This window comes from Herpailurus yagouaroundi, unplaced genomic scaffold (genome assembly GCF_014898765.1).
Source record: "Herpailurus yagouaroundi ecotype Mexico unplaced genomic scaffold, PumYag 160, whole genome shotgun sequence".
Classification (NCBI taxonomy): domain Eukaryota; kingdom Metazoa; phylum Chordata; class Mammalia; order Carnivora; family Felidae; genus Herpailurus; species Herpailurus yagouaroundi.
In genome coordinates this window covers 54,068,975-54,089,681 of record NW_024412401.1, presented here as the reverse complement: position 1 = coordinate 54,089,681, position 20,707 = coordinate 54,068,975, and the positions used below count along the sequence as shown (strand labels likewise).

Sequence of the window (20,707 nt, the reverse complement as noted above, 5' to 3'; positions counted from 1 at the left end):
AGAGAGAGAGAGACAGAGTGCGAGTGGGGGAGGGGCAGAGAGAGAGAGGGAGACACAGAATCGGAAGCGGGCTCCAGGCTCCGAGCCGTCAGCACAGAGCCCGACGCGGGGCTCGAACTCATGAACCGCGAGATCATGACCCGAGCCAAAGTTGGACGGTCAACCGACCGAGCCACCCAGGTGCCCCGATGCGTTTCCTTTTTTAAAATAACCTTTTTCTTGTGATTCTAGTGTTCTTTTTTCTTGTGATTTTATAATTAGTGTTTTTCTTACTTATAGAAATGGTACATTTTCATTGTTAAAAAAAAAAAAAAGGAGACGTGTATAAAGTAAAGAGCCCTTTTATTTCCCCTGATCCCTCCCCCGTAATAATCATTACTGCCAATTTGTTGCCTATCCTTCTAGATTTACTCTTGTTAAATGTAAGTAGGCTTATACGACGCAGGTTGTTGTAGAACCTGTTTTTGACCTAAGTTTGCGCCTTAGACTCCCCTCCCATGTTAAAACCCTATATCTACCTTATTTCTTTTAAAAGCTGCAGAATGTGAGTATTTGTTAAGGCTTTCTCTGTTTGTGGACATTTGTGTGTATCCAGTGTTTTTCTGTTTTAAGTAATTTGGCAGTGGGAAATCTTGCCTGTGTATCTTTGTACTTGTACTGGTATTTAGTCGGAAGAAATTCCTGAACCCGGATGCTCGGCTTCTCTGGGCCTCAGTTTCCCCCATTTGTGCATTGAGAATACTAATTTTTATCTTGCAAGGTAATATAAGGTCACGTCTGCCAAATCTTGAGGACTTTTGGTTGCACACGGTAGGCACTTGATAAATGATACTTTGGTTTTATTTATCTTTTAATATTTTTTTAGTTTATTTATTTATCCTGAGAGAGAGAGACAGAGAGAGCGTGCCAGCAGAGGAAAGGCAGAGAGAGAATCCCAAGCAGGCTCCACACCAGCAGCACAGAGCCTGACGCGGGGCTTGAACTCATGAACCATGAGATCATGACCTGAGCCCAAGAGTCGGACGCTTAATGGACTGAGCCACCCAGGCGCCCCTCTTTGGTTTTATTTTAAACCAGAATGCGTTAAATCCAGCTTGGCCACCCAATTCAAGGTAGCACTTAAGATTAGGCCCCAGGGAGATATTTTAGGTATTTTAGTTAGCTTACTTTCTGCTGATCGATAACTGGCCCTTCTTCCACCCTCAAAGTGATGACGCTCTTCTCCCCCGGGGGTCCCGGGGTCCCTGCAGCCTTTTCCTCCCCAAACAGGAGGCTTGTAGATTTGACTGCTTGCTTCGTGTGACAGCACGGCATGCCCCGTGCAGTCGCAGGGCGGAGGCTGACCCCGACCGCCGTGTGCACCTGTGAAGGAGAAAAGGGGGCAGGTCAGCCTCCGTCCCTGGCACGTTGGAACCTCTGTTGCCACGTGGTAACAGTATTGGCTAGAACGTCGTGGGCAACTGTTCCACGCCACGCTGAGCACGTGAGTTCGTGCCACATACTGCTTTCCCCATCCCCGTCTTGGAGACGGAGAGCCCAGGGCCTGCCCCGGCCACGCGGGCCTCCAGCGTGGAGCAAGGGTGTGACTGTCGATGGGGAGTGTGGCCTCTAGTCACTGGCCACTCCCTCCTCACAGCTTCGGGTGCCGAAGCGGGAGCAGAAAGATTGCCGGTGTGAGCCACTCTGTGTGTGTGTGTGTGTGTGTGTGTGTGTTCACCTCGAGCGAGATCCGGAGGAAGAGAGTATAGCCACATCAGAGGACTGGCCGGGTGGCTGGCTACTGAGATCCACCGACCGGCAAGGCTCTGACCGTCTCGAGGGGCCGGATGTACGCCCCGGCCTCGCACAGAATCTGGGCTTGCCACAGTGAAGGCGGCAGCTCCCTGCACGAGACCCCCCTGCTGCTCTAGCTGGGGAAACCCTCTGTCCTCCGGCCTGTAGGAAGGCGGCTCTGAGCACCAGGATGACCCTCCTCCTCCTTTATTTCCTCTTCTCTGTCATTTCCTCCTGAGCACGCACCAACCTCTGACGACAGAGCCTTGAGTTGGGGTCCCGGTTTGCCACTAACTGCATTTAACGAAGCCCTGAATGGCCACCCTGTGCAGGGGGACAAAGTCGGCCAGAGGAAACCCGTGGCTCACGCCCATGTCCAGGGTGCAGGCCGCCCCCCACCCATCACCCAGGAGGCCCAGAATCCCCCAGGGCGTTCACCCGGGTGACCCCGGGGGCCCTGCACCTGGCTCGCAGGTGCTTCAGACTTCTCCTCACACAGCCCCACAGAAAGGGGGTCAGGGCCCCAGTGTGGCCACTGTCATGGAGCCAGCGTCCAGAATTGTTAGTAAAACAAAAGCTGGCCGCATCCCGAGCCCTTTTAATCACCTAATGGCGGGGACATCCGACGCCGGGGCTCAGGTTCCCGGCCGAGGCCACAGCCCGGCCGCTGTAACTACAGCCAAGTTTGGCCCAGCTTCTCCGTATTACAGCCGCAACACGGACGCACACAATTGAAGTATTTGAGAACAATGAAATATGCATGGCTATCAGTGACAGCCCCATAAAGTGCAGCAATTAGCCGCGTAATCCGAGAGAGGGAGCCGGCCCTCGGCAGCCCGTGGCTCCCCATTAGTTAAATGCATTTTGTACGACCTCATCCCATCAAATCAACTAACACTTCCTTTAATTGGTTCATGAATTATACAGCCGTCCCGCATTATAATTTAATCGCCTGTAAACATTCATAGGGCCCCACTGTAAAGCGTATCGCGCTCATTAATTCGTTAATTTCAGCAGATGGAAGGGGAGATCGGATGCATGGTGGCAGAACAGAGCGCCTTGGGCAATGGAATAAGGAAAAAAAGGTGGGGGGCCGTTTAGGTTTTTTAAGGGCTGTCAGAAACTCAATCTGTGAGCTGTCAGCAGCCCGGACCCGTCGCCCACCCCCTCCACTCCACCGGCTGCGGGAAGTGACTGGCGGATTCATACGGAGGCTTGTCAACCGTCTTTAAACATCAAGCCAGCGGGTAAACCGAGCCCAATGTAAATTAATTCTTGTCTTACGGGCCCCCCTTTCTCTGTCCCCATGAATATTTCATGGCGGGCAGCATAAATATTAATTCTAATAGCTCTGCACAGTGGTTATTATTTCTGTTTTATGACAAATATTCATAAAATATTCAGGACCCTTTTTTAGAACATTTACACACTTGATTGTGAATTTTCCCAGTTTCCCGAGGACACTGCAAACATATTGGGGTTCTCTTGATGGACTTTTCCCCATTAATTAATACCACTGCTTGTTAATATTTAATCGGATTTAGGTTTTTTGAGAAGTAAACTCCTAATAGATTGGGGGGGGGCGGAAGGGGATCGGTTTTCCCCTTGAGTCTGTAAAATGGGAGATTTCTGCTCCCAGGAGTCTGTTTCTCTTTGACACCCGGGTGATCTGACAAAGGCCAACCCCCTTGCCTTTTTTTATCTTGAAAACAATATCTATCTTTTCTGCCTGTGTCTGTTCTCCTCTTACTTTTTAACCGAGAGCTCTGGCAGCAACCCAACTTTACTGTAATGAAATTCTTCGAAGATGCCGCTGCAATATTTATGCAAGGATTTAACATAATTTTGGAGTAATTAAAGTGTGGCTTTAACAAACACGGCGGCGGGTTCCTTAGGCAAGGCAGCTGTGATTGGGGATGAAGGAGCTTCTGGAATCCACGTGATTTATCTTGAACCCTGAGAGGCAGCTGCGTGCGGCGTCCCAGCGAGGCACCGCAGAGGGGGGTCCCCGCGCACAGATGAGGCGGTGGCTTTGGCCCACGGGGGTCCGAGGTGGGGTCCGGCCAGCCTTGAGGCTGGGGTGCGCGGGCAGCATCGCCCCGACCCCACTACGCTGGCTCTCCTAGATTGCTTCAGGGTTCCCTCTCTGTGCCCTGATTCTCAGCAGAAGTCTCGGGATGCTCTAAAACCGCAGGGCACGAAGCCAAGTTACTTCACGAATAGGAAGGCAGCAGGGCAGGAAGGAGGGTTCTAGAGCGGCCAGACCAGGAGCCCAGCCTGCAGGCATCACCTGACCTCTTGGGGGGCCTGAGGTCTTGATCCTTGAAATGGGCAGGATCACAGGACTGGGGTCACGTGCCTCTTGAAGCGGTTGAATGGGACAACACGCATGTGTCACACGCTTGGCGCGTAGGAGAAGTATGTAAGTGTTGGCAGTGACCGTGATGACGGTGAGAGCCAAAGCATTAAAACTGAAGCCAGGAAGTGAACCACGTTGAGAGGGAGAGATCTGTGAAGGAAACCCCGGCCGTGGGAGGCGTTAAAACAGAAACTTCTCTGCGGCACCTTAAAAAATAGAGGAGAAAAGTCCAGAGGGGAGATTCTGACCGTGGGCAGAGAAGGGGCGAGGCTGAGGGGGTCCGGATGTGGTTATGTCTCTCTTGCTCAGGGACACGGCATTTGTCCCCGACAGAGCCTGGCTTTGAGAAAGGAAACCTTGAAAGGAATTCACCTACCCTTCCCCGTGCTCCCTGTCCCCTGGGACTGGTGACAAGGAGAGGCACTGGTTTCCTAGGTGGCCCAGGGCACCCGATCTTCCACACCCTGCGCTCTGGTCCTGAGAGCAAAGTCCTGCTCCCGGAGCCGCGCGGGGCGGCGGGATGGGGGGTGGTAGGGGGGTCGCCCATGGCAGGTTGGACCACAAGTGAAGGCACACGAAGAGGCCTCCTTGGCATCTGCCCCGTGGCTTGCCCTGAATCCCTTCCAGCTGATCTGTTTGAAGTGTAGAGAAAGGACATTGACTCCAGCTGGCTCTGAACCTGGGGCTCTGCGCAGCCCAGGCCCAGACAGCTGCAGCTGAAGCGTGCATTGGATCCTGGTTTGTGCCGAGCAGTGGGAGGCAGAGACCTCACCTTTCCCCTTCTTCCCTCCCTCCCTCCCTCCCTCCCTCCCTCCCTCCCTTCCTTCCTTCCTTCCTTCCTTCCTTCCTTCCTTCCTTCCTTTCTCCTTCCTTCCTTCCTTCCTTCCTTCCTTCCTTCCTTCCCTCCTGCAGATTCACAATGGATTGAGATGGTCAACTGCACGGACACTAGAGTGGGCTTCCCGGGTTTGAATCCGGGCTCTGCCACTGTCTTAGGGTTCTCCAGAGAAACAGAGCCAATAGGATGTGCATTGCATACAGAGAAAAAGATTTATTATAGGGAATTGGCTCATGCAATGTAGAGACTGGCAACTCCCAAGATCTGCAGGGCGAGGTAGCACAAGCTGGATGGCTTGAGACCCTGGAAGAGCCAGAAGGCAGGAAGGCCTTGGCCTGAAGGAATCTGAAGTGGGGCCTGGCGACCCTTGAGGATAAGGGCACATAATGTCGATCCCACCTCCTACCTCATTAGATCTGAAGACAGGAACAAGCCGTTATCCGCCACTGCCTCCCCCCCACCCCACACTTGAAGCCATCAGAGAGGAGGAATTCAGGGGACGGTCAGTCTTTTTGTTCTATTCAAGTCTTCTTTAACCGACGGGATGTGGCCCACCCACAGCAGGGAAGGCAGTCTGCTTCCTTGTTCCCCAGCGTAAGTGTTAATCTCCCAAATATTCTCACAGCTACACCCGGAAAAGTGTTTGACCTAATATCTGGTACCCTGTAGCCCATTCAAGGTGACACATAAAATTAACCATCACAGCCACCTCCCAGCTGGCGAATTTTGGCAGGTTGCTGGACTTCTCTGCCCCTCGGTTTTCTCAGCTACTGTCACGGAGGTGATACTCCCCCTTGTAAGGCTGTGATGAGGAGGTGACCTGAGCTAAGGCCTTCGGGTCTTAGAAGAGCGCCTGGCAGGGAGGCCCGCGTGGGAATCCTGCTGTTATCACGCGCTCAGCACTTGGTGTGGATTCTTGAACTTAATCCCAGAAATAACTTGGTGAGGTCCTGTTTCTTTGTGATCCTCATAAACAGGCGTGGGGGGGGGGGGGGCAAGATGGCTGGTCCCGCAGTGAGCTGGAAGGTGACGCCAGAACTTGAGCCCAGATCTTTCTGCTCTCAGAGCCCGTATCTTGGCCACTCTCCTCTCTCGGAAGCTGACCGTCGGGGGGAACACGCGGGGACGGAAAGCTGCGGTTCACTCAAAAGGGACTGACTATTTAAGGCTCCTGCTACCTCCCAGGGCACACGTCACCGGTCGGGCCCCTCAGGAAGCAGACGCTGAGATGGAGAAGGGAGCGTCACAAGCTCGATGAAAAGCCAACAGCGGAAGCAGGGAAAGGGGCTGACGCGGGATGGGGCAGGGGAGCCAGGAGGCCAGGAGGCAGGTCCGACCTAGACTCCTCCAGCCCCGCAGGGAGCTCCAGAGCGAGGCTCAGCCACCGAGGGAGGCTGCGCTAGCCAGGACCGCTCGGAGCCCAGTCGCAGGCCAAGGGCCGCCCCCAGAAGAGCGTGACCTCATTCAAGAGCTTGGGTTAAAAATGCCCGTCGGCCGGTGAAGGGATAAACGGAATGAGGTCTGTCCGTACGACGGAACACCATTTGGCCGTGAGAGGGAGCGGAGCTCTGTTGCAGGCTTCGGTGCGGGTGAATATCGAGAACGCTGGGCTGCGTAGAAGGTGCCGGCACGCAGGCCCGCGTGGACGTTCTGTGTTGTTTTTATGCAGTGGTGCTTTAGATGGATTGTCATGTTTAATCCTTAAAATAACCTTGTGGGGTCCCTCCTCCCCCCCCCATCCCCCATCGATTCTCCTAACTGGAGACCTGTAAGGCTGCATACTGCATGATTGTATTTATTTATTTATTTATTTATTTTTATTTATTTATTTATTTATTTATTTTTATTTATTTATTTATTTATTTATTTATTTTTAACGTTTATTTATTTTTGAGACAGAGAGAGACAGAGCACGAACGGGGGAGGGGCAGAGAGAGAGGGAGACACAGAATCGGAAACAGGCTCCAGGCTCCGAGCCGTCAGCCCAGAGCCCGACGCGGGGCTCGAACTCCCGGACCGCGAGATCGTGACCTGAGCCGAAGTCGGACGCTCAACCGACTGAGCCACCCAGGCGCCCCTGAATGATTGTATTTAAACGGAATGTCCAGCATTGGCAACTCCGTAGACAGAAAGTACAGCCGTGGCAGCCGACGGCAGGGGGGAGGGGGGACAGTAGGAGGGACCGCCCACGGGCAGAGGGTTTCCCTGCAGGTGATGAAACTGTCCTAAACTTAGATCGTGTTGATGGTTGCCCAAGTCTGACTACACTAAAAATCATTACACTGTATACTTTTAAGGGGTGAATTATATCTCAGCAAATACGCCAGAAACATCGACACAGGGTTCAAGTCCCTGAAGACAGTTACAGCTAGAGGCTGTCAGCTGACCACACCCCTTACCGCTGAGGCCCAAATTCTTTCTTTAAACAAAATTTTTTTTTCATTTGTTATTTACTTTTGAGAGACAGAGAGAGGTGCAGTGTGAGTGGGGGAGGGGCAGAGAGAGAGAGGGAGACCCAGAATCCGAAGCAGGCTCCGGGCTCCGAGCTGTCCGCACAGAGCCCGACACGGGGCTCGAACCCACGAACCGTAAGACCATGACCTGAGCCGAAGTCGGACGCTTGACAGACCGAGCCACCCGGGTGCCCCACAAATTCTTTCTCAAAGGCGGACCTGGGGGCGCCCGGGTGGCTCAGTCGGTTGAGCCCGTGACTCTAGATTTCGGCTCAGGTCATGATCTTGGAGGTTCATGAGTTCAAGTCCACGTTGGGCTCTCCACGCTGGCAGTGTGGAGCCTGCTTGGGATTCTCTCTCTCCCTCTCTCTGCCCTTCTCCAGCTCCCCCCCTCTCTCTCTCTCTCTCTCTCTCTCTCTCTCAAAGTAAATAAACTCTTAAAAAAAAGAATGGCGCAGGGTGGGGGGGCGGGAGATGTGACAGAGTACCTGTGTGTCAGCCGCACCTTGGGGCACTGACAAAACATTCACCAGCTCACACGTTCTTTCGGAACAGCCGCTTAACCAGTGGATCTGGACTGCTGTCCACACTGGCAGACTTCAGTGCGGATCAGTGTGGACCCACGTTCCTTCCGTCAGGGCGGCCCTGAGCCAGCAGGTTGTTGGTGGGGCCACAAGAGCTCTGGGTACAAGCTGGAAGGCGTAGTGGGGTCGGCCGGTGCCCAAGGAAGACGGCGGGTTTCCAGGAACATGCAGGAACTTCGTGTCATGAGCGCACAGAGGGGATCAGCAAGGCCCCCCGCAAACACAGACCCGGAGCCAAAGGGTGGCCAGGGGAGAAAGGAGTCAGGAGTGTGGACCCGTGTGGCCCCACCACCCGGAACTGATGGCTGACTGGCTGGGTGAGCGTGGGTGAGCACACAAAGTGGGGGACAAGGTGGGACAGAGGGCCCGCCTGCCACCAGCAAGACCCTGGCCGGGAACTGTAGAGTGCTCGTGCGTCCCCGGGTCTCCGGGCTGAGAGCCGCCAGTCCGGGGGGCGCCCGGGGCCTGGCACAGAGTGGCCGGTCTTGTCACGTCGCTCCGGCCAGCTTTCCACCCGCCTGCTGTCCTTTCTGCCTTAAGCTCTGTCGCCTTTCTCTTTGGGAAAAGTTTGCAGAACTTTCTGACTTCCAGTGATTTGCATTTCATGATTGTCTAGGGAGCGTCCGGGTGGCTGTGTGCAAAGGAATTACTCTCTTTCTTCCCAGCGGTGAGGGAGGCAGAAATTTGAAGACGGCTTTAAAATGGAGACCGATTATGCAGGAATTTGATCCCCGGGTCATTCGCCTTAAACCCAGACCGCTGCATTTTGTGTGGTGCCTGGTAAACTGCCAGGGAGCTCGCTAATTTACCAGGTAATGACAGTCAGAGAGAATGTTCCTCTTGCCCCTGGAGAGATTTCAGACACAGCCAGGGTGGATTTACCGTTATCAATTATGCACACTTTTCAACAAGAAATGGCCAGCGGGAGCCTCTTTTTTTTTAAGGAGCGGGTAGTGGCGAGCGAGCCCCGCAGCAGCTGCCTGAGGGCAGGAGGGAGGATGCTTGGGGTTTTTTAAATGAGGAGGAGATGTTTGGCCTTTAGTTTTCAAATTGGACACATGTCAGAGGAAAAAAACACACCTAGTAAAAATTTTCCAAGCCTGGCCAGGGCCGTTTCCAGGCTCCGGGGAGGCCCTGTGTCCAAACTATCTCCAGCACCCAGCTCTCCTGGGCACAGCGTCTCTCGCGACAGCCGTGGAGGGTCCTGTGGCCCAGGGCCAGGGGGACGGTCCCCGTGATGGGGCGCTTCCCCGTCAGGCCTCCCATGGCTTCACGGTCAACACCCACCGGTTCACCGCGTGTTTATCTGGCCCTTACCACACGTCCTGCACAAAGAATGCAGACAGGGCAGCCGGGCACCTGTCCTCGGACGGCTAAGACCCGGGTGTGTTCAGGGGTGTGGATCCTTCCACAGGTGATCTAGTTTTCATTTTTTTTTAATATTTTGATAGTCTGTGCATAATTCACTCGCACCTTCTATGCAGCCCCCAGTGCAGTTGTCTCTAGACACATTTGCTGCCTCTCTCTCTGCCCTTGGACTAGATGGGGTTCTGGTCCCGACAAGTTTAGAAAAAATGGTCACTCCTGCTTTGTGCCATACAAGCGTCCCGTGCGTTGCCATTGTATGAGGACTGTTGAGCGACAGCTTCAGTGTTGGCACGACCTCTCTGGGATGTCACGTGCACACATCCCAGTTGAACGTGAGCAGATCAGGGGCACCTGGGTAAGCACCCAACTCTCGGTTTCAGCTCAGGTCGTGATCTCACGGTTCGTGGGGTGGAGCCGCCCACCATTAGCGCGGAGCCTGCGTGGGATTCTCTCTCTCCTTCTCTCTCTGCCCCTCCCCCGGCTCACACATGCGTGCTCGGGCACAGATACCCCCTCTTTCTCTCAAAATAAATACATAAACATAAAAAAAGATGAGCAGATCATTCAAGTGCTAATCCACGGTGTCGCTTTGCTTTTTCTCCCTGGTTCCCCGCATCAGTGGTGGCCATTGCGAAGTTCCCCTTTAGAGGTGGCCCCTTGATTATACTGACCCGAGAGTCACTACAGCGACACGGAACAGTGAGCTCTGGGTGTGTGTCAGCCCCCAAAAGAGGCTTCAAATGGCAAAGGCTGGGTCTACACCTAAAGCCGGGGTAGCGTCATTGCCTTCCGGCGGGCTCGGCCCAGCCCTCTGGCTCCAAACAAGTTGTGGAAGGAGGGCACAGTTTGAGCCTTTCTCGGGAAACTGTTTTCCTAGGTCAGATCATCCCAATGGAAGCATCAAATTTGGAAATACAAGGTAGTTCGGGATCTATCTGTGCGTCTTTCCATATGTCATTTGTTGTGCGTGGAATTCACATTTTTACGTATTCTGAGTACAAACCCTTATCGAGCGTACATTTGTCAGATATGTTCTCCCGGTCCATGGCATAGCTGTCCTTTTCTTAATGTCTTCTGAAGTGCAGAAATTTTTAGTGAAATCTAACATCAGTTTTGTTTTTTTTTTCATTTATGGATCATGGTTTTTTGTGTTCGATCGAGAAATCTTCAGCACAAGATCACAAAGATCGTCTCCTAGAAGTTTAATAGCATTAGGTTTTATATTTAGGTTTATGGTTTGTTATGATTTGAATTTTGTGTATGGTATGAGGTCTGGGTCAAGATCAGTACCAACATTATTTGCATTTGGACGTCTAATAGTTCCAGCACCACTGGGTAAAAAAACACCTTTATCCATTGAATTGTGTTGGCGCCTTTGCTGAAAAGTAATCAGCCATATCTGTGTGAGTCTATTATCACTGGTCTCCATACTGTTTCTTTGATCTGTGTGTCTGACCTTTCACTAACACTCATGCTGTCCTGACTACTGTAGCTTTGTAGTAAGCCTTGAGATCAATTTGTTCTCATTCAACATTGCTTTAGTGATTCCAGTTGTCTTCCAGAAACACTCCCCATATAAACTTGAGAATTGTGTAGAACCTTCGGAAACCTTTGTTGGAATTTTGGATGGAATTGCGTCAAATAATGAGGGGAGGATTGACATTTTAACATTATTGAGTGTCTGAGTCCATGAACATGGTATAACTCTCCCATTTAGTTCAATCTGATCTCTTTCATCAGCGTTTTGTAGTCTTCAGCACACAGATCTTAATCTGTTAGCTTTATATCTTGAGTATTTCATTTTTATACTATCGTAAACGGTACTTTAAAATTTAATTTCCAATTCGTTTATAGCTAGTATCTTGAAAGTCTATTTTTTGTACATTGATTTTGTATCCTGTGAATTCACTAAGTTTACTTATTATTGTAACCTTTTCAAAGACCTTTGGTACTTCTATGCATATGATTACATTATCTACAAATAGAGACAATTTTACTTCCCTTTTAATTTGTATGCACATTATTCCCTTTTCTTGTCGTATGGCATTATCCAGGACTTCTGGTATGATGTTGAATAGGAATGCTGAGAATGGACAACCTTGCCTTGTTCCCAGTCTTAGGGTAAAATATTCAGTCTTCCACTATTAAATATGATGTTAGCTATAGTTTTTTTGTAAATACCATTTATTGGATTGGGGAAGTTACCTTCTATTTCTAGTTTGCTTAGAGTATTTATCATGACTTGATGTAAAGTCTTGTTAAATGCTTTTCCCGCATCTTTTGAGATGACTATATGGTTTTTCTCCTTTAATCTAATATAGTAGGGTGAACTACATTGATTGTTTTTTGAATGTTGAATGAGACTTTTCTTTCCCAAGCAAAACCCCACTTAGCTATAATTGTTACTTTTTTCATGTATTGCTGGATTCAGTTTGTTAACATTTTAGTGAGCATTTTTGCTTCTATATTCATGAGGGCTGTTGGTCTACAGTTTTCTTGTAATGTCTTTGTCTGGTTTTTTGTATCAGGGAGAGGCTGCCTAACAAAATAAATGCTATTCCCTCTTCCTCTATTTTCTTTTTTTTTTTTTTTTTTAAGTTTATTTATTTTTGACAGAGATAGAGCATGAGCATGAGCTGGGGAGGGCCAGAGAGACAGGGAGACACAGAATGCAAAGCAAGCTCCAGGCTCCGAGCTGTCAGCACAGAGCCGGACATGGGGCTCAAAGTCGCAAACTGTGAGATCATGACCTGGGCTGAAGTCGGACACTTAACCGACTGAGCCACCCAGGCGGCCCTCTCTTCCTCTATTTTCTGAATGTTTTTATAGCATCGGCATCATACCTAGTTCAGAATTAGGACTATTCTGCGGTTCATATTCTCTGGCCTGTCCATTTCTTTGTTCACCTGTATGTATTCAGAACCTCATTAAACTGTAAGCTTATTCAAGGCCAGAGAACCGCCCCTCACCCTGCCTTCACCATCATGTCTATAAACTACACCACAGACCTTTATGTTTTATTAAGGTGGGATATACGTAAGAGGAAATTTACTATTTTAGCCGTTTTTAAGGATACACTTCGGTAGCAGTCAGTACATTCACAGTGTTGTGCGACCTTACCACTGTCCATCTCCTGAGCTTGTTTCCTCTTCCTCAGCTGAACCTTTGTCCCTGTTGAACACGGACTCCCCACCCCTCTTCCCACACCCTGGCTCCCACCCTCGTTGGGAGCCGTCTACTCGTTGTCTCTATGAATTGGATGACTCTAGAGACCTCCCGGAAGTGGGCTCATATGACATTCATTCTTCTGCGTCTGACCCATTTCACTTAGTGCAACGTCTTCAAGGTTCATCCATGTTATAGCAGGTGTCAGGACTTCATTCCCTTTTAAGGCTGAATCATATTCTATTGTGTGTATGGACCACATTCTGTTTATCTACTCATCCATCAATGGACATCTGGGTTCTTTCCATCTTTTGGCTACTGTGAGTAATGCAGCTACAAACTTGGGTCTGCAAATACCTGTTCCAGGGTCTGCTTTCCCTCATTTTGGACATACACTCAGTGGAACAGCTGAACCGTATGGTACTATGTTTACTCTTTCAGGGAACCACACCCAGCAGATACACCATTTTCTCGTGCTTCCCACGAGCAATGCGCTAGGGTTCCACTGTCTCCATATCCTCGCCAACACCCGTCATTTGCTGGGGGTTTTTTTATAATAGCTATCCAAATGAGTATGAGGTGGTATCTCATTGGAATTCTACCATGGTGCTTTGTGTAGAGCTTTGCCCCTAGTGTAGTCTCATTGCTTGAAACCAAGAGGCTAACGAGGGCAGGGCCCCGCCTCTGGGCAGTACTGGACGCCATATTTATTTAAAGTCAGCATGGAATGTCACCTCTCTCCGTTTACCAAATCTACGCATGGGTCCAGAGAAAGTTCCACCCCTTCAGCTTCCAGTAAATTTAGCTTTGGAGCACGTGGTAAGCTTCAAGATCTTTGAGGAAGAAAGCTTTCTTTGCTCCCCAAACAGAGCCCCAGGCAGGTACCATGAGAGTCAAGAGATCCCAGCTGCCATTGGACATCTGGCACCAATGCCCTGGGTGACAGAGTACGAGCCCTCACCTGAGACTCAGTTTCCCCATCTTGTGCACTGAGCAGATTGGATCCGAGCAGTGGTTCCCAACCTTGACTACATACTACAGTCACCTGGGGAGCTTTTAAAAATCTCCATTCCCAGGCCTCACCTTGGGCCACTTGTAGGTAAACCTCTAGGGGTGGGACGCAGACCTCACTATTCCCAAAGCCCCTTCGATGGTTCCAGGGTGCGGCCAAGGGCGAGACCTGGGATTAGACCGTGGTTCCCATACCTGCCTGAGCGTGTGAGTCGCCTGAGCTGCTGATCTACAAACACACCCGTCCCAGCCCCTCTCCTGGAGGTTTTGCTTCGGCAGCTCTTGAGGGGGCCGCCCGGAGTCTGTGTTTCAGACACGTTCCCCCCAGTGATTCTCAACATCAGACAAATCCCAGAACCGCGGGATTGGAAACTGCTTCTTCGACCTTGCTGTGCGACCTTCCCCCTCCCTCCCGAGGCCTCCACCAGCCCCAAGCTCTGCACAGCCCCCCAATCCCCAAAGTAGGTAGTGCCCCCACCCCTCCCCCCCCCCAGTGAGTGAGTGCTGGCACCCCCATACTACAGCAGGAGCGCTTCTGCCCTGCGCCCCGCTTTGGGTATTCTTGGCCACCTCTGCCGTCTCCGATCCCCGTCCCCGGGCCGTGTGATTATAAACGAGCCACAGAATGCACAACGCAGGCCGGGCGGGGCGCACGCTGGCTTGGGCTCCCCACTCCAGCCCGCCACCCCGCTCTGGCGCCGTGGCTCCAGGAGCCTGGCTAATCAGAAGCTTCCAGCATGGAAGCACGGCTCCTTCTCCAGCGAGGCTTCTCCCAGCGACGCGTTTCAAGTACCAATTTGGTGTCCTTGTGCCTCTGATCTCGCCAGCCTTTCAGAAGTCATTCCCTTGAATGACGACAAGCAGTCTTGATACGCTGGGTTAAAAATCTTTCAATTGGGGCTTGTTTGTTTATGAAGCAACATCAATTATCAGGGATTTCCAAACTGGCTCCCTCTGTACTGGCGTCGGCATCCAGAGCGGCACCGTCAGCCGCCAGCCACGGTGACAGCCGTGTTTCGGTGTTGCTGTGGGGCCTCGCAAGTCTCGGGGGTGGGAGGGGGGCCCTGCGTGTTTGGAGCGTAAGGGATAAAAGCTCGTTGAAACACCTGTGCTCCCGTGTGCAGACGCCCCCCGATCTCGCATGTTTTATTTGGTGGCTGTTATTTTGCAGCACGCTGTGGGTGGAAATCATTATCAAGATCCCGCGCGGGGAAGAGGTGGGTTTGAGAGGCTCCCGGCCCCCCCAGGCTGCAGGGGAAACCACCGCGCTCGCCCTGCGGAGGGCGGGCAGCCGCTCTCATCAGGCGCCCGGGAGGGCCTTCTTGGCCAACTGGGCAGGAGCAAACGTAAGCAAACAGCCTGGGCAGAATGAGGGAGAGAGAAGAAAGGCAGTGGGAGAACCTGCCTTGAAGGAGAGAGCCTTTTGCTCAGGGACTCACTTTTTTTTTTTTTTTTTTTTAAGTTTACACGTTTGGCAGAAGCCAGGGGCGTCGGGGAGACTGGGAGTATTAGGTGTCCGGAATCCCAGCTCAAACCAGCTTAAGCAAAAGAAGAGATTTATGTATTCGTGTCAGGGAAATATTGAGGGGTGTGTCGGCTTCAGGCACAGCTTGATTCAGGGCCCCAAACGGTGTCTCTGGCCACCTGTCCCCCATCTCTCTCTGTCAAGTAGGCTTTCTGTGGGCCAGGCCCCAGGCAACCCCGGGTCCCCTGTCACCATCTCAGCAGCCCCAGCAAAAAGGAAGCTCCTTTTTGGCAAGCCATGGTGCAGCCCCTCATTGGCCTGGCTTGGATCGGCTTGCTTGCTGATTGGGCCCAATTGCTCTGGGCACAAGGAGCCCGCGCCCCGATTGGCCACGCCCGGGCCTTCCTGGTGCGTGCGCAGCCCTGCAGCCCCGGGATGAGTTAACTTCAGACAAGTCACAAGGATGAGAAAGGATCAGGGTGGCTCCCCCGGAGAGAGTTGGGACAATCAGCAGGCATCTGTAAGCTCAAGGAAGCAGCGAGCGTATCCACCGTGCACAGCAGGAGGAACAGCCCAGCTGTGCCCCTGTCCTCAGTCGGCCACGGCCACGTCCTTCATCTCAGTAAAACGGGAGGCGTGGACACAGATCAAAGCGACTCATAAGCAGTAAAAATAATTTTTTTTAATGTTTATTTATTTTTGAGAGAGAAAGAGCACGAGCAGGGAAGGGGCAGAGAGAGGGGGAGAGAGAGAGAGAGAGACAGACCGTGGGGTGGGGGGGAGGGGCAGAGAGAGAAGGAGACACAGAAGGCCAAGCAGGCTCCAGGCTCTGAGCTGTCAGTGCAGAGCCCGATGTGGGGATCGAACTCACAAACTCACAAACCTGATGGTGACCCCACTGAATCCCGTGTCGCAGCCCACACAGCGGGCAGGTCAACTTGGGAGCTTACTGTGATGCTTGGCACGCAGCAGACAGCCAATAAATGCATGTATGAATTAGAGGATGAGTGAGTCAGCAGGGAGCGAGCAATGGAATGTTCCAGAAGTTCATTTTTTCTCAGCGTTTATTTACTTTTGAAAGAGAGAGACAGAGCGCAAGTGGGGGAAGGGGCAGAGAGAGAGGGAGACACAGAATCCGAAGCAGGCTCCAGGCTCCGAGCTGTCGGCACGGAGCCCCACGCGGGGCTCGAACCCACGAACCGTGAGATCATGACCTGAGCCGAAGCTGGGCGGCTAACCGACTGAGCCCGCCAGGCGCCCCAGAAGTTCATTTTTTAAAAACAAACTGGGATGGTTTCACACCAGAAGACGGGCCCGGATTAGACCTGAGGGCAGGTGCCGTGAACACTTGGCCCTTTGCCAACCCCCCCTACCTCCCCCCCAGAGCACCAGCCCTTCGCCCTGTCCCATCTGCCAACCCTGGCGCCATGGCCATTGGGGCTGGATGAGTCCTCGTGGTGGGGGCTGTCCCCCTTGTCCCAGGATGTTGAGCCGCGTCCCTGGGCCCCACCCATTAGCTGCTAGTAGCATTTCCTCCCCCGTTGTGACAACCACAAATGTCCCCTGTGTTGCCAAATGTCTTCTCAGGTCGAAATCACCCGGGGTTGAGGACCTCTGTCCTCGGGTTTTATGTAAACAACGGGTCCCATTGCCAAAAGGGGGGGGATTGGGCCATCTGCACTAGGGATTTCGGGGAGACCTGCGTTATCAGAAGTGGGCGCCCTGTCTTTCCTGCTGGGCTCTGATCTGGGCTGTTGACTTTCGAAGGCCCTGCTCCCTGGGGTCCGGGGCTCCTTTGTGAAAGAGGGAGGGCACTGGCGGCCAGGGAGCCCGAACTCTCGAGAAGGCTATCCCGCGATCGTAGAGATCACGCTATGGCACCACCTGCCACGTGTGAGCCCCGAGCGTGCGCAAACCCTGCGCTGAGCTGGGCATACGGTTTGTGTCACCAGATCGTCAGCACCAGGGAGCGATCATTAGCCCCATTTTGCAGCTGAGCAAACGGAGGCTGAGAGGGTGTGGGAGTGGCCCGAGCGTCACACAAAGAAGTCCATGGTGGAGGCGGACTGTAACCAGCTTCCATGGCAGGGAGGCCTCGCCCGTGTCTCTCCCTGGTGACGCTGGAGACCTTGGTCCCCAGAGCCCCTGAGAGGCGGCTCCTGGGGCTCCACTCACACACGGGGAAGGTGCCGGCCCCGCTCTCAGGTGCCGTGAGGCCAGCCGGGGTCCTCCCCAGCTGACCGTGCTGTTGTTCTCTCCCCGCAGGGTGTTTTTCCTGAACGTGCCATTAGATTCTATCATCGAGCGGCTGACCCTGAGAAGAATGGATCCCGTCACGGGAGAAAGGTTTGTGCCAGGCTCCCGGTGGTTGGGGGCTCAGCCGAGGCCACTGCAGGATGGGTCTGGGGCTGACGCTGACAGGAGACTCTAGAAAGAGGGTTCATCCAGCCAGTTCCTCTGGGCAGTGCCTGTGGACCCTGTGCCAGGATATGCGTGTCCGACGCGAAATACCCTCCCGGTCCCAAGTAACAGTTCTGACCCTGGCATGGGAAGTGGCTGGATTGGGCAGGTGTCCCCGGGACGCTTCCGAAGGCCTCTTCTCGCCAAGACGCACTGCAGATGTGACTGCGAACCAGCTCACCTGGGGGCCGACCCACGGTCACCGGAGGTGAATTGTGAGCCTTATTCTGCGGTCCGGCCAAGTGCAATGACTGTGTTCGCGTTGAGACGCAGTTGAAAGTCCCCACCATCACTAAGAGCTAGAAGCATCCATCCTCCCTGGTACGCAGGCCACATTTCTTAGTCCCCCGGCCACGTTTCTGGGTCGGGACTCCGGAGTGGGGTGGGGAGGGGCAGGAAAGAAATACCAGGAATTTTCTACACCATAGGCTGATGTCTCATCCTTGATGCCGAGGGACGGTCTCGCCGACCCAAGTCAAGCACAGTGGCCTTCGTGTTGCCCTGCCCCGGGGTCCCGCCCAGCAGTGACTGTCGGTGGCCCTTGCTGTCCCCTGCACTCACATTTGTTGTCACAGTGCCCCTCTCCCCCACTCGGCCACGAGCGCTATGCGCACGGAGCCAACGATCGTCCCGCTTGCCCCTCTGTGCCAGGAGCAGACGTGATGCCGGAGGGGCAGCAGACGCTTGGTAAATACTGTTTGGAGGGAAGAAGGAAAAGGAGGAAAGAAGGGAAGGAAGAGAAGGAAGGAAAGAAAGGACTTTGGGGGGTAATATATTCTGCTCTGTCCGCCGGTCACTGACCTGCACCCTCACCCCCGGGGCAAGGACCACTCTTCGGGGCCCCACCACGGGCGTGCCCACAGCTGGTGTGCCGTAAATGTTTGGTGGCGGTGATGGGGACCGACTGGGTCAACGGTGGGACGGAAGGCCCGTTCCCCCCGACCCCTGACCTCTGGGCGGGGCCACAGGTCACCCACTTCCCTCCTCTGTCGTAGGTACCACCTCGTGTACAAGCCGCCCCCGACCGTAGAAATCCAGGCCCGCCTCCTGCAGCACCCGAAAGACACTAAAGAGCAGGTCACGCTCAAAATGGATCTGTTCTACAGGCATTCCTCGGACCTGGAGGAGTTCTACAGACAGGCCATCGCCATCAACGGGGACCAGGACCCGTACACGGTCTTTGAATACATAGAGAGTGGGATCATTAACCCCCTGCCCAGGAAAGTCCCCTGATGGCCTCCCAGGGAAACAAAGTCAGCCCCCACCCCAACCTCCCGAAACCTCAGCCAAGCCAATAAAGCGTGCTGGGTGCAGTCTCGGGTGTCCTGGAGGTGAGGACGCGGGAAGGCCGCCGTGTTTCGGGGCCTGGGAACACAGGGCGGACAAAGCCCAGGGAGGCAGTGGAGCACAGCAGGGCTCCGGGCTGTGCGCCCTTGGACGAGGCACCGAACCCTCGGAGCCTCACTTACAGCCAAAGCCACGGCGGTGACCGTCCCTGCGGGCGGGGTGCCCGGAAAGCCCTCAGCCAAGTCCCTGGCACACAACAAGCTCTCAATAAATGGAGTTTTAAAGAGCCACCACCTCGGGGGGCCCCTGGGTGGCTCGGTCGGCTAAGTGTGTGACTTAGCCGACGGCGCCCCGCCCGCCCCCCGGCGCCCCGCAAGGAGATGGTTTTTAAATTTCACCCGCCCTTTGCTAACTTAAACGGAAACAGCCACGGGTGGCTTCGTGGCTGCTGTGCTGGACTTTGCAGTTCCAGACACACGGGACTGTTTCTGAGGAGGGGCTGGAGCCGCTTAGAAGGCCTGCTTTCAGGTAGCGCCTCTGGGGCCGGCACGGCTTACAGCACACGGGTGTAGACAGCAGGCGGACGGCACCGTGCGCTCCTCTTCCATGGGCTCCCCCTCCTCCCGTTATTCCCTTTCCTCGTCATGTAGGCGATGTGCCCATCAACAGAAAAGCACGCTGAAGCCACAGAGGGGAAGGGACTTGCTTAAGGCCCCCTGGACCCACGGCCACACCCGAACCTGGTGTTCTGGAGCTCTCTGCCTGTGGGGCCTCAGCGGGCCGGGCCAGCCGGGCTCTGGGGATGCTCGCTCGGGTGCTCTGGGCCTCACCGGTGAGGTCCCTTCTAGCCTGGGGTGGCCCGAGTCCCTCCGGCAATGATCCGATCCTAGTACTGGCCGTGGTAGCCAGTAACCAGGACGGCCAGTAGCTGGTACGCACGGGGCCAAGCCCCCCCCCCCCCCCGCCCCTGCCTGCTCCCCTGCTTCTGCGGGCAGGGCGTGCCCCAGACCTGCCCCTGTCGGGCCTCCCGGGCCTGGGCCCTGTCCCAGAGGTGGCCTGTCTTCTCGCCTCCACACCTTCCCTTCGGCTGGGCGGCTCAGCCCTTGACCCTCTGTCCTTGCCCTGTTCAGGCACCGGGTACCGCCTCCTGAAACTCCAGTCGGGGGCCTTCCCTTCCCTTCCCAGTCCCCACAGGAAAGAGGGTGTCTACCCTGAGAGTCCCCCCCCCCCCACAGGCAGCGGGCCCCTGCTCGTTGTTCCAGTTCCAGACCACGGGTCCGGGTTGCGAACGCTAACCCTTACGCCTAGTCTACCCCTCTGCCTGCCAGATCCCAGAGAATGTGGTCTCACTTTACCTGAACTCCCCACAAAACACCATTTGGACATAAACCCTTAGCCAAAGACTTCATAAAACATTCGCTTCTTTAGTTTATGTAGTAATGCGCATTTTGCGGATGACCTCCTCTCTGGGCCCGGCCAGGCCGTTTCCTCTCCGCTTCCTCCACCCGCCATCTGCCCCATCAGAGCAGTTCTGTGCGCTCTGAGCCTGCTCTGGGAGGCAGGTGATGTCCGCCACGGGTATGGGCCGTGTACCGAGCAGCCTGGGTCCCCGTGCTGCTGTGTGATCCCGGGCAAGTTCTTTCACCTCTCTGAGTCCTTGTGAAATGACAGCAAAATAGTCATTGCCTCCTAGGCAATGCTGAGCGAGAATCGCGGGACCAGCTAATGCATATTAAGGCCAAAAATAGGGCAGGACACACAGTGCGTGCTGTCACTCTGTCTCACCTAATTCACAGCTCCCCCCAGAAGTCAGAACTATTTTTATCCGTAGGCGAGGATACTGGGGCTCAGACGACTTAAAAGACTTGCCCAAGGCTGCATGTGGCAAGGAGGGCTCAGCCCTCCAAGTGCACTCAGCGGGGGTAGGGGTGGGGGAGGCCCTGG

At 53.9% G+C, this 20,707-nt stretch overlaps 1 protein-coding gene across 5 annotated transcripts in view; it reads left to right on the top strand.

Annotated features, from left to right (window-relative positions):
• AK8 (adenylate kinase 8) overlaps positions 1-18,790 on the top strand; it is a 129,362-nt gene extending 110,572 nt beyond the window's left edge. For all 5 annotated transcript variants that reach the window (XM_040482732.1, XM_040482731.1, XM_040482730.1 and 2 more), the window contains 2 exons: positions 17,282-17,362; positions 18,472-18,790. In XM_040482732.1, coding sequence (XP_040338666.1) covers positions 17,282-17,362; positions 18,472-18,709 — 319 coding nt within the window. In that variant the 3' untranslated portion in view covers positions 18,710-18,790. The remainder of the gene's footprint in view (positions 1-17,281; positions 17,363-18,471) is intronic.
• Positions 18,791-20,707: the final 1,917 nt, after the last annotated feature.